Source organism: Chiloscyllium punctatum, chromosome 22 (assembly GCF_047496795.1).
Source record: "Chiloscyllium punctatum isolate Juve2018m chromosome 22, sChiPun1.3, whole genome shotgun sequence".
Lineage (NCBI taxonomy): Eukaryota > Metazoa > Chordata > Chondrichthyes > Orectolobiformes > Hemiscylliidae > Chiloscyllium > Chiloscyllium punctatum.
In genome coordinates, this window is record NC_092760.1 from 46,424,800 (window position 1) to 46,452,275 (window position 27,476).

Genomic DNA, 27,476 nt, shown 5'->3' on the forward strand with positions numbered 1-27,476 from the left:
TTTTAACGTTGCAACATTGAGTACTTTCAGGGCAATCTCCTCCTGGAGTATAAACTACAGTTCTGCCAACTTAGCTGAGTCTGTCTTGCCAGTGGGACAAAATATACCCAGGATGGTGAGGGTAGAGTCTGGGAGGTAGCCATACTTCTTCAGTTTTACCTCACAGGCAATGTCAGGCTGTTGCTTGACAAGTCTGTGGGAGAGCTTTCCAGAGTTTGGAACAAGATCCCAGCTGTTAGTATGGAAGGCTTTGCAGGGTCAGCAGAATTAGACATATCACAGTCAACAGCTATGTTGATGCTGGGTGACCCCTCTACTTAAGAGTCAAGTACATTGCTGTGTAAGCCAGATGAGTTAAAGACAGCAGATTTCCTTCCCTAAAATAGTTAATCCTACACTAATGACCACCATTAAACTAGTTTTCAAATTCAAGATTTTAACATTTGAATTCAAATTCCATCCTTTGCCATGCCGGGATTTGAACAACTGCTCCCAGAATTAGCTGAGCCACTGGATTATTGGTCTCGTGACATTACCACTGTGCCTCTTCGTTCTTTCAATTTAATAATAAATTTGTCATGTTAATTTTGAATGGTAAACAATCGTTGTGCCTCCGCGAGTGTTGTTTGTTTCAAGATTATGGACAATTAATGCACAAAAGGAATTTTCCGTACTTTGTTTTCCAGAACATCAATGCACATATTTATGTTTCGAAACTGTACAGATTATCCCAAACTTCAACAGAGTCCCACAATACCCATCATTTGAAAGTATATCTTAAAGTATAGTGTAAAGTTAAAATAATACTTAGTGGGAAGGAAAATGTAGATCACGTGAAAGAAGCAGACTTCCTATCATTTCATTTGTTACTTACAGGTCTATTACTTCTGCAGTCATTCTTTCGTATGGTCATTCGCACAACCACCTTCTGACATGATTTCACATCTTCTTTACCTGCACAAAATCATTAAGACAAAAAAAATTCAGTGTGTCCATTTCAAAACCTCCCAACTTCAGGTGAATAGACTTCAATTATAAAAGATCTAATATTTTTAACAATTCCTTTTGTTGAAACATAAAACTATTTTAAAGGCTGCCTTATTACTTTCTTTCAAACCATTCAGTGCAGCATTGTAAACCCGTTGATGAGGCTATCCTTTCTATTACACTATGTATAATACCAATTACTTTATTCGTTTTTGACACACAGGGCTGGCTCAAAAGATGAGATGAGCCAACCTCCATTTGGCCTGGATGTGTCAAGCTAATATTAAAGCTGTTGAGTCAGTAATTTGCTTAAGGCAAGACTTTTGCCCCCTATCTGAAGATCTGTCAGCAGTTCTCTAGCCTCTGCATAGAAACATAGTAATGTAAAATAATAGGAGCAGGAGTAGGACATTCAGTACATCATGTCTACTCCATTATTCAACATGATCATGGTTGATCCTCCATCTCAACACCATGTTCACTCTGTCTGTCCACATCCACCAGTCTGAAATAAGGTTGCACTGGTTCTCCAATGGGTGATCTACCCTAAACTGAATTAGAGTGGTGCTGGAAAAACACAGCAAGTCAGGCAGCATCCAAGGAGCAGAAAAATTGATGTTTCGGGCAAAAACCCTTAATCAGGAATCGAGGCAGGAAGCCTGCAGGGTGGAGAGATAAATGAGAGGGGGTGGGGGTGGGAAGAAAGTAGCATAGAGTACAATAGGTGAATGGGGGTGGGGATGGAGGTGATGAACAATAGACAATAGACAATAGGTGGAGGAGTAGGCCATTCTGCCCTTCGGGCCTTCACCAACATTCAATATGATCATGGCTGATCATCCTTAATCAGTATCCTGTTCCTGCCTTATCTCCATAACCCTTGATTCCACTATCCTTGAGAGCTCTATCCAACTCTTTCTTAAATGAATCCAGAGACTGGGCCTCCACTGTCCTTTGGGGCAGAGCATTCCACACAGCCACCACTCTCTGGGTGAAGAAGTGTCTCCTCATCTCTGTCCTAAATGGCCTACCCCATATTTTTAAGCTGTGTCCTCTGGTTCGGCACTCGCCCATCAGCTGAAAGATGTTTCCTGCCTCCAGAGTGTACAATCCTTTAATAATCTTATATGTCTCAATCAGATCCCTTCTCAGTCTTCTAAACTCAATGGTATACAAGGAGAAAGTGAGGACTGCAGATGCTGGAGATCAGAGCTTAAAAATGTGTTGCTGTCAGGCAGCATCAAAGGAACAGGAGAATCGACGTTTCGGGCATAAGTTTCAGGAAGTTTCCTGAAAAAGGGCTTATGCCCAAAATGTCAATTCTCCTGTTCCCTCAAGGGTATACAAGCCCAGTCGCTCCAGTCTTTCAGTGTAAGGTAGTCCCACCATTCCAGGAATTGGCCTCGTGAACCTACTGCACTCCCTCAATAGCCAGAATGTCTTTTACTCAAATTTGGAGACCAGAACTGCACACAATACTCCAGGTGTGGTCTCACCAGGGCCCTGTACAACTGCAGAAGAACCTCTTTGCTTCTATACTCAATCCCTCTTGTTATGAAGGCCAGCATGCTATTAGCCTTCTTCATTACCTGCTGTACCTGCATGCTTACCTTCATTGACTGGTGTACAAGAACACCCAGATCTCTTTGTACTGCCCCTTTACCTAAATTGATTCCACTTAAGTAGTAATCTGCCTTCCTGTTCTTGCCACCAAAGTGGATAATCATACATTTATCCACATTAAACTGCATCTGCCATGCATCTGACCACTCACCTAACCTGTCCTGGTCACCCCCTGTAATCTCCTAACATCCTCCTCACATTTCACCCTGCCACCCAGCTTAGTATCATCAGCAAATTTGCTACTGTTATTACTAATACCATCTTCTATATCATTAATATATATTGTAAAAAGCTGCAGTCCCAGCACTGATCCCTGCGGTACCCCACTGGTCACTGCCTGCCATTCCGAAATGGAGCTGTTTATCACTACCCTTTGTTTCCTGTCAGCCAACCAACTTTCAATCCAAGTTAGTACTTTGCCCCCAATACCATGCGCCCTAATTTTGCTCACTAACCTCCTATGTGGGACTCTATCAAAAGCTTTCTGAAAGTCCAGGTTCACTACATCTACTGGATCTCCCTCATCCATCTTCAGAGTTACATCCTCAAAAAATTTCAGAAGATTAGTCAAGCATGATTTCCCCTTAATAAATCCATGCAGACTCTGACCAATCCTGTGGAGAAGAAAGTGAGGACTGCAGATGCTGCAGATGAAAATGTGTTGCTGGAAAAGCGCAGCAGTCAGGCAGCATCCAAGGAGCAGGAGAATCGACATTTCGGGCATGAGCCCTTCTTCAGGAATGAGGAAAGTGTGTCCAGCAGGCTAAGATAAAAGGTAGGGAGGAGGGACTTGGGGGAGGGGCGTTGGAAATGCGATAGGTGGAAGGAGGTCAAGGTGAGGGTGATAGGCCGGAGTAGGGATGGGGGTGGAGAGGTCAGGAAGAAGATTGCAGGTTAAGAAGGCGGTGCTGAGTTCGAGGGATTTGACTGAGACAAGGTGGGGGGAGGGGAAATGAGGAAACTAGAGAAATCTGAGTTCATCCCTTGTGGTTGGAGGGTTCCTAGGCAGAAGATGAGGTGCTCTTCCTCCAACCGTCGTGTTGCTATGGTCTGGCAATGGAGGAGTCCAAGGACCTGCATGTCCTTGGTGGAGTGGGAGGGGGAGTTGAAGTGTTGAGCCACGGGGTGATTGGGTTGGTTGGTTCGGGTGTCCCAGAGGTGTTCTCTGAAACGTTCCGTAAGTAGGCAGCCTGTCTCCCCAAAATAGAGGAGGCCACATCGGGTGCAAGGGATGCAATAAATGATGTGTGTGGAGGTGCAGGTGAATTTGTGGCGGATATGGAAGGATCCCTTGGGGCCTTGGACGGAAGTAAGGGAGGAGGTGTGGGCACAAGTTTTGCATTTCTTGCGGTTGCAGGGGAAGGTGTCGGGAGTGGACGTTGGGTTGGTGGGGGGTGTGGACCTGACGAGGGAGTCACGGAGGGAGTGGTCTTTTCAGAACGCTGATAGGGGAAGGGAGGGAAATATATCCCTGGTGGTGGGGTCCTTTTGGAGGTGGCAGAAATGACGACGGATCATACACTGTATATGGAGGTTGGTGGGGTGGTAGGTGAGGACCAGTGGGGTTCTGTCCTGGTGGCAATTGGAGGGGCGGGGCTCAAGGGTGGAGGAGCGGGAAGTGGAGGAGATGTAGTGGAGGGCATCGTCGATCACGTCTGGGGGGAAATTGCGGTCTATGAAGAAGGAGGCCATCTGGGTTGTACGGTATTGGAACTGGTCCTCCTGGGAGCAGATGCAGCGGAGACGAAGGAATTGGGAATATGGGATGGCGTTCTTACAGGGGGCAGGATGGGAGGAGGTGTAGTCTTGGTAGCTGTGGGAGTCAGTCGGTTTATAATAAATTTCTGTGTTGATTCGGTCGCCTGAGATAGAAATGGAAAGGTCTAGGAAGGGGAGGGAGGAGTCTGAGATGGTCCAGGTGAATTTGAGGTCGGAGTGGAAGGTGTTGGTAAAGTGGATGAACTGTTCAACCTCCTCGTGGGAGCACAAGGCAGCGCCGATACAGTCATCGATGTAACGGAGGAAAAGGTGGGGGGTGGTGTCAGTGTAGCTGCGGAAGATGGACTGTTCCACATATCCTACAAAGAGGCAGGCATAGCTGGGGCCCATGCGGGTGCCCATGGCTACTCCTTTGGTTTGGAGGAAGTGGGAGGATTGGAAAGAGAAGTTGTTCAGGGTGAGGACCAGTTCAGTCAGTCGAAGGAGGGTGTCAGTGGAAGGGTACTGGTTGGTACGGCGGGAAAGGAAGAAGCGGAGGGCTTTGAGTCCTTCGTGATGGGGGATGGAGGTGTACAGGGACTGGATGTCCATGGTGAAGATAAGGCGTTGGGGACCGGAGAAGCGAAAATTATGGAGGAGGTGGAGGGCACGGGTGGTGTCCCGAACGTAGGTGGGGAGTTCTTGAACTAAGGGGGACAGGACCGTGTCGAGGTATGCAGAGATGAGTTCGGTGGGGCAGGAGCAGGCTGAGATAATGGGTCGGCCGGGGCAGTCAGGTTTGTGGATTTTGGGCAGGAGGTAGAAACGGGCGGTGCGGGGTTGTGGGACTATGAGGTTGGAGATGATGGACGGGAGAACCAGTGCAACCTTATTTCAGACTGGTGGATGTGGACAGACAGAGTGAACATGGTGTTGAGATGGAGGATCAACCATGATCATGTTGAATAATGGAGTAGACACGATGTACTGAATGTCCTACTCCTGCTCCTATTATTTTACATTACTATGTTTCTATGCAGAGGCTAGAGAACTGCTGACAGATCTCCAAGGTGGGACTTCAGTTAGGGGGCAAAAGTCAGCTCTGACCAATCCTGTTGCTACTATCCAGATGTGTCGTAATTTCATCCTTTATAATAGACTCCAGCATCTTTCCCACCACTGAGGCCAGACTAACTGGTCTATAATTTCCTGCTTTCTCTCTCCCACCTTTCTTAAAAAGTGGTATAACATTGGCCACCCTCCAATCCGCAGGAACTAATCCCGAATCTATCGAACTCTGGAAAATAATCACCAACGCATCCACGATTTCCCGAGCCACCTCCTTCAGTGCCCTGGGATGTACACCATCAGGCCCCGGGGACTTATCAACCTTCAGACCTAACATTCTCTCCAACACCAATTCCTGGCAAATTTAAATTCCCTTCAGTTCAGGTCCTTCAGCCACTGTTACCTCTGGGAGATTGCTTGTGTCTTCCCCAGTGAACACAGATCTGAAGTACCAATTCAATTCTTCTGCTATTTCTTTGTTCCCCGTAATATATTCCCCTGTTTCTGTCTTCAAGGGCCCAATTTTATCTTAACCATTTTTTTGCCTTTCACATATCTAAAAAAGCTTTTACTATCCTCCTTTATATTTTTGGCCAGTTTACCTTCGTAACTCATTTTTTCTCTGCGTATTTCCTTCTTTGTAATCCTCTGTTGTTCTTTAAAAGCTTCCCAGTCCTCAGTTTTCCCACTTATCTTTGCTATGTTATACTTTTTCTCTTTTAACTTTATATGTTTCTTAACTTCCCTCATCAGCCATGGCCACCCATGCCTCCTCCTAGGATCTTTCTTCCTTTTTGGAATGAACTAATCCTGCATCTTCTGCATTATACACAGAAATATCTGCCATTGTTCCTCCACTGTCATCTCTGCTCAGGTATTGCACCATTGCAGAGGTCAGAGAGGAGGGTGGGGGAAAGTAGCAAAGAGTCCAATGGGTGAATGGAGGTGGAGATGAAGGTGATAGTTGAGAGAGGAGGGTGGAATGGATAGATGGAAAGGAAGATAGGAGGTAGGTCAGGTCATGGGGACGGTGCTAGCTGCAAGATTGGAACTGGGGTGAGATGGGGGGAGGGGAAATTAGGAAATTGGAATCCACATTGATGCCATGGGGTTGAAGTGTTCCGAGGCAGAAGATGGGGTGTTCTTCCTCCAGGCGTCGGGTGGTGAGAGCGCGGCAGTGGAGGAGTCCCAGGACCTGCATGTCCTCAGCAGACTTGAAATGTTGGGCCACGGGGCAGTGCGGTTGATTGGTGCGGGTGTCCCGGAGATGTTCCTTAAAGCGCTCTGCGAGAAGGCGTCCAGTCTCCTCAATGTAGAGGAGACCACATCGGGAGCAACGAATACAATAAATGACATTGGTGGATGTGCAGGTAAACCTTTGATGGATGTGGAAGGCTCCTTGGGGGCCTTGGATGGAGGTGAGGGAGGAGGCATGGATGCAGGTTTTGCTATTCCTGCGGTGGCAGGGGAGGGTGCTAGGAAGGGAGGGTGGGTTGTTGGGGGGTGTGGACCTGATCAGGTAGTCACGGAGGGAACAGTCTTTGCGGAAGGTGGAAAGGGGTGGGGAGGGAAATATATCCCTGGTGGTGCGGTCTTTTTGGAGGTGGCGGAAATGTCGGCGGATGATGTGGTTTATGCAAAAGTTGATAGGGTGGAAGGTGAGCACCGGGGCGTTCTGTCCTTGTTACGGTTGGAGTGGTGGGGTCTGAGGGCAGAGGGGTGGGATGTGGACAAGATGCGTTGGAGGGTATCTTTAACCATGTGGGAAGGGAAATTGTGGTCTCTAAAGAAGGAGGCCATCTGGTGTGTTTTGTGGTGGAACTGGTCCTCCTGGGAGCAGATACGGTGGAGGTGGATGAATTGGGAATACAGGATGGCATGTTTGCAGGAGGTAGGGTGGGAAGAGGTGTAGCTGTGGGAGTCGGTGGGTTTGTAAAAAATGTCAGTGTCAAGTTGGTTGTCATTAATGGAGATGGAGAGGTCCAGGAAGGGGAGGGAGGTGTCAGAGATGATTCAGGTGAATTCAAGGTCGGGGTAGAATGTGTTGGTGAAGTTGATGAATTGCTGAACCTCCTCACGGGAGCACCCTAAACGTCTGTTATACAACCCATGCATTATATTGAAACATTTCTTCGCAGTATGTTGTCAATGGTCCATCCTTTGTGTCAGAGTAATGATGTTTTCATAGTGGGTTATTATTATTTATCATTTTTTTTTATTCTAACCTCAAACACACTGCAACCAGACAGCCAGCACCCTAGATGCAAACATTGATGTTAAAGCAGTTGTACCTTAAAATGGGATTGCTGAGAACACCAACAAGTTGTAGACACTGTTGACTTTTTCTTTACAGTAAAGGATGACTTTAAATTTGTTGCTGACCAGTGATTGACTCAAATCTGAAATACCAGTTAAATGCATACTCACAGCTTTTACAGCAACCATCCATGTAAACTATAACTGATCCTCCAGTCTGGAGAAGAAAAATGTCAGTTAAGACAATTGATAATGAAAGCTGAATTGTGGACATTGAAATCAAATCCATATTTATCCACTGGGAGAAAGAATTCAAATGAATCCAAAAGATCTGTGAATCCCTGAAGTTTGATTAGGTGAATTAAAAAAGCTACTTAATGTGAATTCTTCAAAATAATGTCAGTATTATTAGAATGCACACAAACAAACTTATGTTTGAGATTTGTTACCAAACTTGAATGCTCAAGGTTTTATACCTGTGAACCACATAAAACCATATCACAAAGACATGATTATAAGGTAAAATTTAAATTCATGGATTTCCTATATATTAGTTGAGAGAATCGTTCAGAAAATGAGAGATAATTTTTAGCTTTATACATAAAAACAATGAAGACAAAACAAGGGAGGCATTCTACATCTTTACAAATTTCTGATGAGGTCTCCGCTGAAGGATTGTGTACAGTTCTGAGGACCACACTTTTAGGAAGGTATCAAGGCCTTTGGATTTTTACCAGGATGCTTCCAGGGATGACAAAGTTCAGTTAGGTGGAGAGATTTTCAAAGTTGGACTTCTTTTATTAAAGCACTGAAGGCGATGGGCAGATTTAATAGGTAAATTCAAACTAATGAGGCATTTTGATCATTCCTCCAAAATTGATATATTTCCTCTGACAAATATGAGTCGGGACATCAGAAGTCATTGATTTGAAATAGATGGCAAAAGAACTTGTGAGGAAATGAAAAGTTTGTATGCTTACATGATCTTACTTAAGACCTGGAAATCACTACTTTAAAGGGTTATGGAATCAGATTCCATAGGCGCTTTAAAAATGCAATTTAACATATAATTAAGAGTCTTTTTAAAATTTGTTTACAGGACATGGGTATCAAAAGCTAGGCCATCCACCTTCCATTCCTAATTGTTAAATGATTGTTAAGAACCACCACACTTCTGTGGGTCTACAGTCACACACACAACGGTAAGGATGACAGATTTCCTTCCCTACAGGACATTAATGAGTCAGATGTGTTTATTTTTCCTGACAATTGACATGGCAATCATTAGACACTGAATTCCAGGTTTTATTTAAATTCTACAGTCTGCCATGGTGGGATTTGAATCTGTGTTCCAAGAACATTACCTGAGTCTCTGGATTAATAGAAAATTGAAAGTAGCATTAGGCCTCCCCATCTTGAGGAAACATCGAGAGTGTGAGGCCAAAATTGGACAGCGTTTTCAAAGACCTATCACAATTGTGATGTCTGAATGGTCTCTTTTTATTCTGTAGAATTTTAAAATATTATTCTATGATTTTGGAAGTATTATAGAAACAGCATGCCCACACCATAAATCTTGAACCCATTAATTTCTGCTCTTTATTCATTTGGTTTCTAAATATGGTACATTATTTTATGGCCTTGAGGGATGTTAGGTGAGCATCCATCTCCATTTGAGATCTACCACTGCTAGATTCACTAATATCATGATTTGTAGGAATTACAGAAATTAAACTCACGTATGAATTTTTGTACTGATGTTTTAAACCAAGGTGTGCCAATGGGCCATTTCAACAAAACAGTTATTTAAATAACATGCAGTGGTGTTGATGTTTTATTAGCATGCTGTGCCCTGAAGCAGAAAATAGCACACACACACACCCCTTAACACATAATTAATAATCAATCTTTGCCAAACCATATTAAGTCAAAGAAAATGACAAAGAAAGTATCACATCAAACAGCCATTCACCAAGGGTGATGTCAAGAAATTTTGTAACAACATAACAAGTCACAGAATTTTAAGACTTTGTTTTCTTTTGCAATTTTGTCACTTATTTAAAAGGATAAATTAATCTAATTTGAAAGTATCCGAAAATGACTTCTTCTTATCACAATGATGTGCTTCTTAGTGTGAAATAACCTATAATACATCCTCATTTAAACCGTATAACAGTATGTTGATATGTGACACACTGACCTTTAAGCATGCAGTTTCATTGAAAGGAGGACAGCTAATATTTGAGGTGATCAAGACAGGTCCCAAAACTGTGTCCATGCAGTTATGCTTGACACAGTTGGACATCCAAGATGTTCCTGGCTATTAGAAGAAAAATGTTGAAATGGGATAAGACTTTTTAAAGTAAAAATTGCATACAACAGCTTAAACTTTCCTGTCACTGTGAAGATATTTTATCAGTAGCATTATATGAAAGGAAGAGAATATATCAGGATGCCATGAGAAATTTAGCTTATAAATATACAATTGGACTTTTTCTTTGGAGTTGACCAACTTCATTTTTGGAATCATCTTAAGGCTTTTATACTCCAGAACAGCAAGCCACTAGTTCAGCTATATGAGAAAGGCACTCTCAATGTAAAAAGTAGTTATTCCAATTTTATGGTGGCTCAATGGTCAACACTGCTGCCTAATAGGGCCAGGGGCCAAAGTTTGATTTGATCCTTGGGCAAATGTCTGTGTGGTGTTTGCACATTCTCCCTGTGTCTGCATGGGTTTCCTCTGGTTGCTCTGGTTTCCTCCTATAGTCAAAAAATGTGAAGGTTAGGTGGATTGGCCATGCTAAGTTGCCCGTAGTGTCCAGGGATGTGCTGGTGAGGTGGATTAGCCATGTGAAATGTATGGTTACTGGGATAAGGTTGGCGGGGGGAGGGGGGTAAGCTTTGGGTCTAAATGGGATGGTCTTCGGAGGGTCAGTGTGAACTTGATGGGCTGAATGGCCCACTTCCACACTGTAGGGATTCTATGATTCTATGAACTTCCTTTCAAAATATACATGAATTATCTCTTACTGTAATAGCAATTGGCATGAAATAGAACAAACTCTGGACAAACAACTTATTCCAAAGGAGAGTGTCCTTTAAAGTCAGAAAATAACTTAGTAATTTATAAAATTTAAACACAAATTATGCCAGTTGATGAACAAAACCAGTATCAGATCTTTTTTTTAAAATCAGAGGCAGCATCTTTTCTGATAACTCAGTAGTTGAGTGTATTCTAAGCAAAAGGCCTCAGATTTAATCCCTTGACTAGTGAGTTATGTGACCTTAATTTGTCAGAACTGAAGCACTGGAATTAACTTTAGCAATATTAGATAGGGAAGGGAAAATATGAAGGTGCAGATTGTTAGTACTTTTCCATGACTGGTCTCTGATACTTCAATGAATATAACCATTATTGATTTTGGGCCTCAATAAGATCTTGACAGGCTATTTGATATCTGAAAGTACAAGCTCAACTCTGTCCTCACCTTGTATCTACACAGCTCATTTCCAGCAGAGATAGCTGGATGTAGGTATGCATGCAGAGGCTAATTACAATGCTCCTACAGTCATTTCCTTCGAGATCAGTTAGATCAGTATGGCCAGGAATTGAACCTGAGATATTTTGGACAATTATCAAGTTGCTCCAAACCTGCAAACATTTCTAGTTTGATTTTATCATTCTCTATTAAAGCATCAAATTGCAGTTATTTAAGATCATTTAGATCATTTAAACTGCAATGTGTGTCGAAATGCACAAATTAACACTCAACTACCTGCATGGTGTATTTTTCAATCTCAATCTTGTTGGAAGATACTTCAAAGTTCCCCAAAGTACATACATCAAACACCTGAATTAAATTTTGTTAAATCCAGTTCCTGGTCCTTTCCTGAAATTGGCTATTCTAGCACAACAGATAGTGAAAATTTGGTAATAAAAACAGAAAAATCTGTAAATATTTAGCAAAACAGCCAACATCTATGAAGACACAGAAGTCAATGTTTCAGGTCTTAAATCTTCCCAACATTGACAATCTTATGTAAGGATCTAAGATTAGAAATGTTGACTTCTGTTTAATTTCAATCTTGTTTGCCTTCAATATTTACCTTGAGCATGGTAGTTGTTCTGTTCTCAAAGTTGGCCAGACAGGATACATTCTTGCATTGACCACAGCAAGTTGTCAGGTCAGAAGGAGGAATATAAACCTGGTTCTATGAAGTTAGTTGTTAGCAGGTATTAATATGTATTTCATGTAATATGTTGATAAGTCACATTATATAAAATAACTTACTTTTAAATTGTATAAGCTTAACTACATTTATAAAATCAAAAAATTAAAAAATCATGTAATCTGACTGAACAATTTTTACATTTGTATTTTCCATGTTGGCTTATATAGATAGCAACACCATTACTGGTTTACAGCAAGTTGCAGTAAGAAATATCGCTCTTCCTCTTCTTTCAACTTACTTTTCTTTCTTTACTGTTATTAACTACTAGTTGCTGCTTGAATGTATTCAAGAAATATCTGGAAACTGTAGCATCTTTCCAAAATAATATATCTTTAATTGGAAGACAGATCCTGAATGTATTTATTTGAGCATGTGGCAGATAATGTAAGATGATCCTACATTCTCATAATGTACATAGATGTATAATTTCAGCACAACTAATAAATAAAAATCTACTGAGATGCACTTGGTGATGATCCCACTTTAATCCCAGAGCATTAAGATTAATTGTAGTAGTCCTATTGCTATGCCACTTAACACAAACGTGCGACAAAATTAGGGATCAGAGTGAGTTTCACTAGGAGATACATTGCGTCTTTAGCAAGTCAGTAGAACTGAAGCTGACAATTACCAAAACATTTTCACATTTCTCTCTCCACATTTTAAAATAGACAAGTTTGTACTGCAAAGTAAAATTCTGTAGATGCTGAAAATCTGATATAAAAATATAAAATGATGGAAATACTCAATAGCATCTGTGCCAAAAGGAGAAAAAAAAATCAGGTCCACAGTGAAAAGTCACTGACCTGAATTGTTAACTTTATTATCTCTCTGTGGATGCTGTCCAAGTTGAATATTTCTTGTGTTTTCTGTTTTCCTAATAGTGAGTTCTTACTCTTAATTTGTCTTACTTCCATTGTTACATGCCCTGTATTCTCCCTGTCTATGGGAATTTTATCCAGATGACTTAGAAAAAAATCAGATGCTACTCCTTCCAAAAATAATCATTTTATACAACCTAGTAGATAGATGCTCAAAGTCCAGGAATATGTAAGTTACTAGCATGCAAATTCTTTTTGCACTGCTTATGTCTTGTAAGATAATTGTATAACTAGTACCAAGAAAAGTGGTCAATATTCATTACTTTTTCATGAAATTGAACAGATTTTTTTCTGAATTACACCCACAAATATAAGGAATACTGTTTTCAGTCACTAGTGTACACAGATCAGTTGATAACTTAGAAGAACAATATACTGCCACTAATTTAGTAGTTTATAATTTAAAGTACTGAATGAAATCCATCCTTCCACTAAGACTTTACTGGATCAGATGCTAAATGTTGGCTTAACTAAGAGCTTTTATGCTTTTAATGCAAATATGTACTACAGGTTTTTTTTGTAGGCTTTCCAATAACTACTTTAACAACATCAACAAGTAATGAAACAAAGATAAATAGGACTGTAGCATAGCTACGTATTGTCACCATTTCACATCGAGCTGAGCAGTTGACCATTCCAACAAGGAGTTGGTAAAAGCCTGTGTTGTTGTCCAGATTATAGGTACAATGTGCAGCGTAGCACACTCCATCTGCTGTATGCTCCACAATAGTCTGTCCAGGGTGTAATATACCCCTTTCCCCAGCGACACAGACATGGTCATTTACTGTAACGAAGCAAACAAAAATAATGCCGCATTTTTAACCTTATTGTCTTTAATTTGAGAGCATGCACGATGTCGCAAAATATTCATATATAGATTGCAGTGTTTTTTCTTATGTTCAGAAACTACATGTTCATAAAGAAATCATGAGTTATGATTCATTTTAAGAAATGTACAATAGAAATGATCAATATAAGGTCTAGGAAAGAATTCCTTTCAAATTGCAAATAGGTCATTGTTTGGAAATGGCTTCCTATGGAAGTATGTCCAAAATGGCATCGTATCTGTTTAATTGTTTTTGCGTATACGTGCATTCAATCACTGAAGTAGGGATGTTTCTGACAAAAGTTACATGATGTTATACCAAGGCACTTCATTCTATAGCACTCAGAAATCCTTAGGAGTGAGCTGAAATCTTCAATACTTCACCAGATAGAGACAGTCAGAAGATAACATTCACGGAAAGTTCAGAAAAGTCAAAAAACTTAGTCACTCTTATTTACTGTTCTACATTTTAGTGACTGAACTAAGAACAGTAAAGAAAACTTAAGTCTTAACAATGGCCAAAGAATTAAAAAGGAACATTTTGTTCCATGCATGTCTTTTTTATACTTTACATTTATCACTTCAGAATAACCTGGAGAGTGATTCAGCAGGAATATGATACATAATTGTTGAGAATTATGAAATAGTTCCTAAAATGTTCATTAACTATCTTGCCTCAGTCTATTTTCCTAATTCACTTTAATCAATCGTGTTCATACTGTTGTAATTGCCTTTCTGATTAACACACTATTTTCTGACCAAAGATATTTATTCCCAAACTGATTTCAAAATTATCTCATGTCATGATTACCTTTCCCAAGGGGATGATTCCATTTGTGTACTGTTTTTCACAATCTGAGAGATGTCCCAAAGTGCTTTACAAGCAGTGAAACAGTTTTAAAGTGTGATCTCTGTGGTGCAGGTAGTTTGGCAGCCAATGTGCATGGAGCAAGCTTCCACAAACACCGAAATGCTAATGTCCAGATAATCTATTTTGCTGTTATTGATTAAGAGCAAGTATTGATTGGGCACAACACATAACTACTTGATCTTATTCAAAATGTATGCGCTCATCTATGTCTACTTAAAGAAAAGACAAGACCTTGGATTAACATCTCATCTGGAAGACAGCACTCAAACAGCTGGACTAGAGCATCTGCACATACTTAGAATTTAAGACTCTGGAATAAACAACTTTGAGGTTCAGAGGCAGAAGTGCAACCAACTGAAATAAAGGTCAGCTCATACCAGGCACCTACCATCCACTTCTTCTGCCTACTATGGAACATTTCTTCATTTTTATAAGTATTATAAGAAGAAAAACCATCCATTATCTAATTGCTAAATCTGCCCAATTGCTTCAATAGTTCACGATTTACTTGGAATAAAATGACATTTTTGTACTCTCACATAATTCTCAACAGTTTGGTGAAAAGGTGTTGCTTGCAATTAAACCAGGAGTAACTGTACAATGAAATGATTGCACTTGCCACATTTGTAATTCAGACATCGACATGGATTGGCTGTGATATTTCCACGTTGCTGTTCTGTAACTAACACTTCTCCCTGCAAACCAAGTTACGGAATTATTATTTTTAAAACATCAGACAAAAGCAGCACATACAATTGAAAGATAGGAGTATGTTACTTACCAATTTGCACTGAGGTTTCAGAACTGAATCACAAGCACATTCTGAAAAAAACAATAATTATAAACAAGATATTTTAGTCATGGAATCTGGCAACTTGTTGAAATGTTTCCAAATATAAAACTGTCATCTTACCACACGAATGAACTGGGCAACACTGATCTGGACTCCAAGCCTCAGATACTTTCATTCCTGAAGGACATTGAAACTTTGGACAACGATTAGTTTCGCAAACTAAAGAGAAACAGAACAGAAATCATTAGAAATTAAAAAGAAGAGCCCAGAAGATCATGAATTGAGTCAGGTTCTGGTTCAAGACAAGAGTCATAGCATTATCAGGCTGAAGCTTTTTTTTAAATCGAAGTCCAACTTGCATCAAGCATTTGGAAGAGTTTGTTGTCCTGAGGTTTGAGAATTCTCTTGCTCTATCTAACCTAAGTTGCCTCATTAATTGCCCATCCTGCCTCTATTGCCATTCTAGTGGATATCCAAACTTCCAGACCCTGCATATTTCAGCTCATTCGGAGGCTAGCTACCAACATCCAATCCCACCCCAAATCTTGATCACCTATCACCCTGTTCTCTTTGACTCACATTGACTGCTAACTTTATTCCATACCCTCTTGCAAATTCTCTTCCACACGCCTGCACACTTATCCTCTTGTCATTTGTTAACTGTGAAACCTCTTGCAGCTTTTAAACCACTGTAGCCTCTCCATTCCTATGATTTTCACCTTGTCGCCACCCTGCTTTCACCCCACAAAGCCACTCCCCTGCACCACAGCTCCAAAATTGGCTGCTGTATCTTCAAGTGTCAAATCTGTTCTATGTGGAATTTCCTCTATACCTTCCTCTCACTCTCTTTTACCCTCTCTTCCTTTCAAATTCTCCTTCAAAGTCTATCTCTAAACCAAAACTTTTAACTGAGATTGTGAAAAGACTGTGTATGAGATGTAGGCATTGTAATTAAATGCAAGGGAGCTGAGAATAGCATCTCCCGATTTATTGGACCATACAGATTGTGCCTATCCATGAGTCTGAGAAAACAACAAGCACATGAAACATTGAAAATGCGAGATATCTTTCTCTCTTCCCCCTACTGTTCAGTACCAGCTTTACTGACAGGCAACAAAAATAATCTCCAAAGGCCTCAGTCAATGATGGAGCTCCAACAGACTAAGTCATGAAAGCCACTCAGGGTGAAAGTGCAAGAACATTCTGACCAGAGCACCCTTGAGTCTAATGCTAGCACCATTACAAAAGAGGTGTTGTGATCTTCTGGTTGCTGTTTTGGAGAGTGGTTGTAAGGCTCGAGAATCAGCAACTATTATCACTGCTGCATACCCCTCATGTTTGTAGCGGAATGAGCTTTTCTTCCAGGGTTCTGAATGTGCAGTCTGACAAACAGCAGGTCAATGCAAATAACCTGACTCCTAAAGTACTGATGGGGGGGTCACATGAGGACATCTCAATTCAGTCCAGCTGTGCAGACAGTGTAAAACCGGTCTCTAAAATACCTGCTGAGATAAAATTCTATCAATAAGAGCAGGGTCAGCTTCATACTTCTTGGATTCTGAAGCCAGATTACAGCTTGTGTTCTCTCTATTACGACTAGCATTCATGAATTCATAAAAAACAACTGTTACATGCTTTTTATAGAGTAAAATATTATTCTTACCACATTGGTAGGCTGGGCAACACATCTCAGTGGTATTGTTGTTTACGATAAGGATTTCTCCTTTCTGGCAGGTGGGAATTTTGTCAGCACAAGCACCACACACTAATTGTAGGGAAATAAAGTGTTACCATTGTGTTCATGCAAGTATCAATATTATTTCTAAGGATCAATTAGAAGTCTCAATTCCAATATTTAGCAACTCAATTTTATTATACTGAAGCTTAAAAGGAGATCTTCAAATTTACAAGAACTTGCCTCATACTCACTTCCAGTGGGATGTCACAAACACACACACATTCCCCCCTTATTAGCATTCCGCAAGGACCATTCCTTCCAGGACACCCTGGGCCATACCTCTTCTACTCGCAACACTTTCCCACAGCAGAATTGCAAAAAGTGTAACAACTGAATGTTTACCTCTCACTCCTCACTATTCAAAGCACCAGACATTCCTTCCAGGTGATGTAGTGATTTAGCTGCACGTCACTCAATCTAGTTTATTGTATTTGCTGCTCACAATGGGGGACCCTTTTGTGGAACAACTACATTCTGTCCATAAAAATGACCCTGAGCTTCCAGTCGCCTGTCACTTCAACACACCAGCAAGTTCCCATGCCAACACTTTGGCCTCAGGCCTGATGTAGTTCAAGCGAGACCCAGCATAAGCTCAAAGAACAGCACCTCATCTTTCGTTTGGGGACTCCTTAAGATTCAACATCAGTTTTTGATTCAGATCTTTAGCATCTGCATTTCTTTGTTTCTTTTCACTTCCACTGTTAGTCTAGCTGGTAAAGCCTTTCAAAACATTTTAAATGACACATTAAATTATCATTACCCTTAATTTGCCCTCATTAGCCCTAAAGAAAGCTGGTTATGAATGTAAGTTTGTTTGTTGAGCTGGAATGTTCATTTTCAGACGTTTCATCACCATACTAGATAACATCATCAGTGAGCCTCCAGTGAAGCACTGGTGTTCATGACTGGTGGCATAATTTCCTGTGGTGATGTCATTTCCTGTTTGTTTTCGCAGCATGTGATAAATTGGGTCGAAGTAGAGTTCCGGTTGGAATCCCATGCTTCTAGGAATTCTCATGCATGTCTCTGTTTGACTTGTCTGAGGAAAGATGTGTTATCCCAGTCGAAGTTTGAAGTGGTATCCTTTCTCATCTGTATGTAAAGTTACGAGTGAGAGTCACTCATGAAAACATGACCCACTCTCATGAATATACTCACACACAGATGAGAAAGAACAACATTTCAACTAGAGTAATACATCCATCCTAGGATAAGTCAAACAGAGACATGCATGAGAATTCCGAGAAGCATGGCATTCCAACTGGAACTCTGTCAACAAACACATTGACTTCAACCCCATTTACCACCCTCTGAGAAAAAGAACAGGAAATGACATCACCACAGGAAATGGCATCACCACAGGAAATGACATTGCCAACCCCAGGAAAGTTGAACACATAAATAGAAAGAGGGTCACGAACACCAGTGCTTCACCTGAGGCTCACTGATGATGTTACCTAGTATGGTGACAAAACGTCTGAAAATCAACCTTCCAGCTCAGTGAGCAAACTTACACCCAAAGCCTCAACCTGAGCTGCAAATCTTCTCAAAACTTATTAAAGCTGTTTATATAAAGCTAAATGTGTAAAATGTCAAAGTTTGCCAGTATTAAAAATAATGCTGCATGTTTTCTTTTTACTTTAAAGTTTGGTTATGTTTTACATCTGTTTTAATTCAGTGATGAATTTAATTTTGTTATCTGAAATTTAACATTAATGGGATTCAGCACTTTTAAATTTCTTATTGCCTGTGAGAACACATTGATATGATTGGCTGTTTATCCTTCTGGCTGACATCAATGCTGCTCTATTCCTGAAATCAGCTTGATTTAAATGACTATATTACTGACCACAAAACCTGGGCCCTTCCTATTTTTTTGCACAAGTTCCAACAACATTTAAAATAGCAAAAAAAATGTTAATATTATTTTGAAAGCTCTGGATATATCTGTGGAAGAAAACTGATAAAATGTTAAATGGGAATAGAAATTCTGTATATAGACTTCCATCAAATATTTTAAAATCAAATTTGGTTCCTGACAAAAACATAACGTATTTAAGGTGAAGTGTGAATCACAGCAAAACTGATTGGAATAAGCAATGTTTAATAAACAAATATGTCATTTTTAATCAAATAAGTACATTGTGCAACTTACTACAGATGTATGCTAAGCAACAACTTCCATCAGCACGGGTAGCAATTAAAGTTTGGTCCTCTAGACAAGTTGGAATGTCAGACTCGCACTTGCTTGGATCACATTCTGCAGAAAATGAACACACAGTCAAATAGTAAATATATGTCACATATTAAAAGTTAAATATTTGTCTTTGTGTTTATTATTTTGAAAGCATATATTGTAAATTTACTCAAAATTTAAAATTTAACATTTTTCATTGTGTTTTACATTTCACACATCTCGTTAACTTGAACACTGTATGTCTTGCGGTTACCTACCAGCCTCACTTATCTACTTCTACCATTTTCTTGGAGATGGTATAGGTTGGTTATATTTGCTTATTGTCACTTGCCCTGCCTGTGACCACCTGATGTCTATTCCACACCCTATCTGAATGCATACTTGAACTTGAAGCTGCATCTCTGTGAAATGGCATGACAAGCCGATCAGTTCAAGGATAATTATGGATTGGCAACAAACACTGGCTTCGTCAGTGATCCCCATATCCCATGACTAAATAAAAGTAATTCTTTCCCAGTAACATTAAAAACAAACTAAAAAATAAGTAAACATGCAATCCATGTCTTCTCTCAATTTGCAGAACTTGAGTGTGTGATTTTGAAGACAATTATGTTTCAAAATCTCTTAATTTAAGGTAGAACAGATTGTTCTGATGGAAGGATGGTTGATTGCACTAATACTGCCCAGAGGCAGTCCCATCTTATTTGGTTGTCATAGAGATCTGGACCAAAATGTACAGAAAATCAAGTGCCAGTTTTCAAACCTTAACACAAAAGGCAGATAAACTAGTCTCTTTGGGCATATAATCTCAGACAGAGAGACATTGTTGGGTGAAGCAATAGCTGTTGTGCAAAGCAAAGGACTGTTTTATGCTGGCCATCAAATACTTTGTCAAGGAGGATTGTTTTTCCATTCATAGACTTGAGACTTGAGAACATTTAAGGATTAAGGAATCATTGAAAATGGTCATGTGGTTGGAAGTTAGTTGAGAATAGTCAGAAGTTGAGTGAAGGGATATCCAAATGACTCTAGAAAACTTGTCCTTGTGGCAGAGTGAAGGGAGCCCATTGAACAGCTAGTAGGTAGAAATAGAGGAATTAATCAATAAGTTTGAAGGTGTGTCTTAATGTGCAATTAGGTCTTAAAGTTTTTTCAATTGTGCTAAGTAGTTAGTGGGGAAGTAATGTTTTTGCTGTTTCATATGCAAATTGCCTATCACAAAATAGTTTGTTGATGCTAATTTTAGTTTCTTTGTCACAGTAAATATTTCAAGTGTGAAACATCATTTGATTCTTTTATTCAGTTGCTGAAAAATTTACATCTCTTTTTAAAAGTTAATAATATCCATGGGGACCATGACAGGAGCACTTGAGTCTCAATGAGACAAGAGATTGTGGGCTAAAATCCCACTCCAAGAGAATTAGACTGGTGTCCTGGTCAGTATTGTTCACTTCATCAACAACATCAAAGCAGTTTAACTTGTAACCATCATAAAGTTGCAGATACAAGGTTTGTTTCAGAAAAACTGACTTCCAAATCATTGATATTAAACAGCAATTAAATGTATCTTTATTTCACAGCTTTTAACAATCTTTGAGATGTTCTGTATTTTTGAAAGTGTTTAAATAGTGCAAGTCTCTCTTTTCCCATGCAAACTTCCATTATCCCACTCAAGATTATACTTCAGGCCGTGTTACATACACTTACCACAATAGAAATCAGGACAGCAGAAGTCTGGTTTGTAAAGGGTGATGAGCCTTTCTCCATAGTTACACTGAGGAGCAAAACTCCCACAGACTGTTTGATTGCAAGCTGAAAACAGAGTAGGGTGATAGCGCATCATGCATTAACATGAGTAAGTAATTCATTGTTACATTGGTCCAAAAGCATTACTGTACTTAAAGCTTTTTCAAAGTTATACAAATCTTTTGGCTTATTTAAAGAAAAAGACTTGCTGAAATGGACTTTTCTTTTCTCCAATTTGATACACAATGTACTAATTGCATAAAAACAGCAATACCATTCGTGTAACTCTTAATAAACATAAAACTTCCAAACGGATGAGGATGAAGCATGTAAAATTCTGGGACTGGACAGGCTAGACACGAGAAGAATGTTCCCAATGTTGGGGAAGTCCAGAACAAGGGGTTACAGTCTAAGAATAAGGGGTAAGCTATTCAGGACTGAGATGAGGAAGGATTTCTTCACTCAGAGTTGTGAACCTGTGGAATTCTCTCCCACTAAAAGCTGTTGGGGACAGTTCCTCATATATACATGAAGAGGCTGGATGTGGCCTTTACAGCTAAAAACATAAAGGGGTAGGGCAGAAAGCAGAGTGGGACACTGAAATTGCATGATCATATTGAATGGTGATCCAGACTCAAAGGGCTGAATTTTTTATTTTCTATAAGACTATGTTTTCTCAACTTATAACGTGGCTCTAGAACTGCTACTGTGTGTCAGCTGAAATTATAGAAACTGTCCAATTTTCATATTCATTGATTTGCATTAACTTTTCAAAAATTATTTTCATCATTGTTTTCAGTTAGTGCCTGAGAGCCAGAAGGTTAGTAGTCAAAGCATCCATATTAGACTACTGACTGGTCTGCAGAACTCAGTTTGGGGGAGCTGCATACATACAGGTTGTTATCAAAGCAACACATTAAGTATTTCTTCAAAATTAGTACCAATGGACTACCAAGTTGCTACTCCATTAAATCCCTTTTATGCTCCCTCTATTCTCAACAATCCTGCCCTATTTGACAGCATATCTGAGGTGCAGCAGACAGCATGGCTTCCTTTGCATATTGATTAATTTTGAAATTTATGGTCAATGTTGTAATCTTGAGGCAATTAGAAGTTCAGATTTTCAAAGTGCAGTTGAAATTCTGGATCTGGAGTTGAATTATTCACTCGATGGAATGATTAGAGCACAGTCTTAGGTTCAGGAAATGGAAGAGACTCTAAGTTTAACCTACAGGATTCACAATACTTTTTTTGGACATTACAACAATGTGGCTACAGTGTAATTATTTTATGTAAGCCTTACATTCTCCAGACATGATGGATTAGTCAGCTACAGACAGAATTTAATACTTACCACATATCTTTTTGGGGCAGCAGCTCTTATCACCAGCTAGACTAACCACTATTTCCCCAGAACGGTGACAGATAGGATCAGGGACAGAAGAACAGTTGTGATCAACTGTAATAATTGTCCCATTCTCCAGGCACTGGTACATGCAGCATCCATCCAGTGAGGCATCCCACTTCTCGCCAGCAGCATGCGGTAATCCCCAACTATCAGTGCAAGCTGAAAATTATAAAATGCATGTAATTACCTTAAGCAACAAAGTAATTATCCATACAGTAAAATATACTGATGGTTAGTAATCTAGTGAGCCCAATATCCTTGGTACTGCAAATATCCAAGTTTTATATGCATTTATATATAATAAAAGAAGTATTGGAAGATTGTGTGGCTAGTTCTTCATGGCTACAGGTAGACGAGATAATCGAGAAATGTAGGAGAAATGTACCACACTTCTCCTCGGGTATACACAAGGTGGAGTCTAGACGATGGAGAATGGTTCCTTCTGGACAAACACATCCTTCACTCAGGATAGAGCATGATGCATCCTCAGATGGAAAGAAAATTCTGTTTTGGCAGGTCTTCGCTTCACACATGAGTACACAAGCCTGGTATATCATGTTAGCAGGACATGTAAAGGCTGAAACAACAGGAGGAAAATCACTTGTTGCTAATTTGTTTAAGGTTAAGTTGAATTCATATACATTTTAAAAATTGAGCAAAGTACATTTTACAATGTTCAAGTACAAGAACAAAGTACAAGAGCAAACTCCTATTTATAAGTAGATTCATTTTTGCAGCTGGTAACCATGATATTTAGTCATTGAGACATATTCCCATGAAGCAGCAGATCTTTAACAACAATACAAAACTTTATTAAGTAAAAGGTGGCTCAGTGGTTAGCACTGCTGCCTTACAATGCCAGGGACCTGGGTTCAATTCCTGCCTCAGGCAACTGTCCGTGTGGAGTTTGCACGTTCTCCCTGTGTCTGTGTGGGTTTCCTCTGGGTGCTCTGGTTTCCTCCCACAGTCCAAAGATATGGAGGTTAGGTGAATTGGTCGTGCTAAATTGCCATAGTGTTATGTGGGTTAGTCAGTGGGGAATGGGTGGGTGGATTGCTCTTTGGAGGGTTGGTATGGACTTGTTGGGCTGAAGGGCCTGTTTCCACATTGTAGGGGATTGAATCTAGAAAAAAAAACACATATATATATTCTTCATTTTCCAATTTAGGTGGCTTAAACTCAGTTCTAACAACTTTAAGACTAGTTTACAAACTCTCCTGACTTGTAAGCTGCACAAAATGAAACTACTTCTGCTAGGGTTACGGGTTCCTCTGATCCCAAAACTTGATACTCTTGCTAAACTGAACTCTTGTTCCTTCTGAACTGAAGTCACAAGCTAAACTACTGGGCTCTGTTCTGTGTAAACTCAGTTGTACAAATATTTTATCCTTTAAAACCAGAGGGTCCTTGATTGAATCATGTGCGATCCCGGAATTGATATATTTAGGTCACTGTTTCAAATGGCTTTCTAACCCCATAAAATAAATCTTTCAGAGAATAAACTAAGATCCATCCACCACTATTACAAAACCTAACCCAGAACATAGGCCCATGACTACAAGTGAGAATCCCAAAGTTCTATGAACATTTTTAACCCTTTAGAGAACTGTTACAGGGACAATTTGTGGGCGGCACGGTGGCACAGTGGTTAGCACTGCTGCCTCACAGCGCCTGAGACCCGGGTTCAATTCCCGCCTCAGGCGACTGACTGTGTGGAGTTTGCACGTTCTCCCCGTGTCCGCGTGGGTTTCCTCCGGGTGCTCCGGTTTCCTCCCATAGTCCTAAGATGTGCAGGCCAGGTGAATTGGCCATGCTAAATTGCCCATAGTGTTAGGTAAGGGGTAAATGTAGATGTAGGGGTATGGGTGGGTTACGCTTCGGCGGGGTGGTGTGGACTTGTTGGGCCAAAGGGCCTGTTTCCACACTGTAAGTAATCTAATCTAATTGATGTAGACGCAAAAGCTTCTTTGTAGGACCAATGGAATGTAATACCTAGAGGTCTCAAGGAAATTTCAGGCCAGGACTGTGATCTCTTTTGATTACAAAGATAATGAGGGGCTAACAGTCTCCTGCTCAAGTTAAAATTCACACAACAACAGGTTATAGTCCAACAGGTTTATTTGGAAGTACTAGCTTTCGGAGCAATGTTCCATCATCAGGTAGCTGTGGAGCAGGATCATACAACACACCTTTCTTTTCTACATCTTTGTCACCTTTTTTAAAATTATCTCAAGTTAAAATCTCCAAGTTGTCTCGAGAATGTGACTGGAAAGAGGTCCTGGGATTTACGTATTAATGAACTGAAACCTGCAACCCATTCTAAAAGATGAAAGACTTAACAGAAATCTAGGTTTGTTCAATGCAGGTATATCATTTCAGTTGCATGACACTGAAATCTTTTGCTATAAATTCTGTGTTTTATGATCCTGCTCCACAACTACCTGATGAAGGAACAGTGCTCCAAAAGCTCGTACCATAACCAGGTGTTGTGTGATTTTTAACTTGTCCACCCCAGTCCAACACCAGCATCCCCACATCATAGTCTCCTGCTCAACAGCAAGGCACCACCCTTGGATTATGTCCCAAACTGCAGGCACAGTGTGTGTTTTTCCCTTTGAAGAATCCAGAAGGGCAGGAGTTTAAAAGCCTGTTCCAACTCTAGTGGACTAGTAGGAATGAATGTCTTTATATGTACCAGTCTGGGTTTGATAATTAGCATGGTTTAATTGTCACAGCCAAGAACTATCCCCTAGTTAGCTATGTTGAGTTAAAAGTCACCTCTAACTCTATGTGCTGCAAATCAGTTAAAAATGAAACAGGGAGACAAAAGACTCTCGCTTATTCAGAATTCAAACACGGTTGAAAGACATCAGAATTATAGAATCTCAACCAATCAGTTTATTAAGGATTGTGAAACCAACTATACAACTACCAAAGTTGTTGCTACGGGTAACCACCATTACAATGACAGCACCATTCAACTGTCATTCTAAGTTCACCATTCACCATTCAACAATTTAGACAGTAATCCTTTTTTTTAAACTTCTATCTTTTTCTTACCTCTCAGTTCTGATCTGTGCACATGTGTGTTGTGTTAGTATTTCTTCTTGCATGTAGCAAATAATAAAGTCACTCCTTTTGTTAATTTGAGAAAGCCTGTTTGAATTAGCTACTTTTAAAACCTAAGTTCTTTTGAGTCCAGGAGAAAGGAAAGGTTCCTTTCTCAAGCAGCCTTGCTGTATCCAACAAAGGAGGATGAACAAAGGAGGGTAGCCAACAAGTTTTTCCTCACCCAGGTTCTTAACATGTTGTTAATTCCCTACACAACCGGAACAAATCAGAAAACCTCACCAGGAGTCTGGTCATAACAGAAGCACAGAAAAATGGCATTGAGGTAGATTATCAGCTATGACTTGCCTCACAGCACCAGGGTCCCAGATTCAATTCCAACCTTAGGTGACTGTCTGTGGGGAGTTTGCACATTCTCCCCGTGTGAATTGGCCATGCTAAATTGCCCATAGTGTTAGCTGCATTAGTCAGAGGGAAATGGGTCTTGGTGGGTTACTCTTTGGAGGGTCGGTGTGGACTTGTTGGGCCAAAGGGCCTGTTTCCACGCTGTAGGGAATCTAATCTAATCTAAACCTATGTCAGTTTATTTAAACCACTACTTACAGCAATAGTCTGGTTTCCTCCACTCTAGGCAAATGTTAAATTTATTACAAAGAGCCACATATGCAGCCAGAGCAGAACAATGGTTCTTCACAAACAATGAATCACGGATCCAGAGCTCACAAAACATTTCTGGAGAAACCTAACATGAGAAAAAAGAAATTCTTCACAATGGTGCAGTTGTGGTGGTCTGTTGCATAAACAATGATGAACAAGATTTCATTGAAATATCTTTCACCAGGATCACAAGATGTGGTTTATTACATCAATTCAATATTAAATGTTTATTATTCCCTTTAATATGTAAATTTCTCAAAACTAACTACAAACAAGTAAACATCAAAACAAAAAATGTTGATTGTGAATGATTAATAAAGATAGCAGTGATTCAACACGAACAGATTTGTAACACAATTAGCAGGATAGTTATAGACTTCAAGGAGACAAAGACATGGCGAATAGACAGGCAGGAGTTGGAAGAACACAGCAAGCCAGGATTATCAGGTGTAACCCTTCTTCAGGACATTGACCTCTCCACCTCCTGATGCTGCCTGGCTTGCTGTGCTCTTTCCGCCTCCTGCTTGTCTGTTTTGGATTTCAGCATCTGCAGTTTTTGTGTCTCTCACTACAGACATGGGGAAGCCATACACATTATTTGAAACTCAAAGCAGAGAAGTCAAAATGGCACTTTAGGAAGTATAATGAGAACAAGCATTATAAACTAAATGGAACAGGTTTAGTGGAGGTGATGAAACAGAGAGACCTGGGGAATGACACAGCTAAATCAAGGCAGGTGAAAAAGACAATGAAAGAAGAGGGATATTTGGCTTTAAAATTAGAGGCATAGAATACAAAAACAAGGCCATTAGCTGGTTAGGCCTTAGCTAAAACATTGTGTCTTATTTTGGTTATTGAAGGTTAGAAAATTGTCAACATCTTTAAGAAAATGGAGAGGAGATTTATCAGAATTATGTCAAGATTGAGGAACATCAGTTATAAGGAGAAAGTTAGGACGCTGGTATAGATTCCTTGGATAGGTTCTCAGTTGCAGTAATGATGTACATGAAATGCAGTAAAGCCATATCAAGCCATAGCATCCCTTACAAACATTCATATTTGATCCTTCCCAACAGCAGAATGAAGAAGATGGAGAAAGGACTCAAATACATCTGAATCTTTATGCAGTGCTATTATATCCAATGGTCATTTACATTTTATGGACAAAGTTCCAAGATCAATCATTGCACCAAAAACTAAAATTTTTTCCACCTTCTGTAGAGGTGTGTAATAATATTTCTGAGCAGGTTAGATACTTTAGGAAAGTATCTAAACCATTACATTGCAACATTTGAAGTTGACAAGAGCTTTAAAATCACTTCTCAAGCAGCACCTGTCTCCACAGCCTGATGAAGGAATTTTGCCTGAAACGTCAATTTTCCTGCTCCTCGGATGCTGACTGACCTGCTCTGCTTTTCCAGCATC

General features: G+C 40.1%; 1 protein-coding gene across 1 annotated transcript in view; it reads right to left on the reverse strand.

Annotated features, from left to right (window-relative positions):
* Positions 1 to 27,476, reverse strand: part of otog (otogelin) — a 214,952-nt gene that overhangs the window by 2,564 nt on the left and 184,912 nt on the right. Inside the window, exons 40-53 of the mRNA XM_072592880.1 lie at positions 25,998 to 26,136; positions 22,711 to 22,902; positions 22,272 to 22,484; positions 20,879 to 20,983; positions 19,130 to 19,234; positions 16,900 to 17,001; positions 15,357 to 15,455; positions 15,225 to 15,265; positions 15,063 to 15,138; positions 13,352 to 13,530; positions 11,740 to 11,844; positions 9,833 to 9,952; positions 7,804 to 7,849; positions 875 to 954 (exon numbers count right to left, since the gene is read on the reverse strand). Of these exons, the coding sequence (XP_072448981.1) occupies positions 875 to 954; positions 7,804 to 7,849; positions 9,833 to 9,952; positions 11,740 to 11,844; positions 13,352 to 13,530; positions 15,063 to 15,138; positions 15,225 to 15,265; positions 15,357 to 15,455; positions 16,900 to 17,001; positions 19,130 to 19,234; positions 20,879 to 20,983; positions 22,272 to 22,484; positions 22,711 to 22,902; positions 25,998 to 26,136 (1,602 nt within the window). The remainder of the gene's footprint in view (positions 1 to 874; positions 955 to 7,803; positions 7,850 to 9,832; positions 9,953 to 11,739; positions 11,845 to 13,351; positions 13,531 to 15,062; positions 15,139 to 15,224; positions 15,266 to 15,356; positions 15,456 to 16,899; positions 17,002 to 19,129; positions 19,235 to 20,878; positions 20,984 to 22,271; positions 22,485 to 22,710; positions 22,903 to 25,997; positions 26,137 to 27,476) is intronic.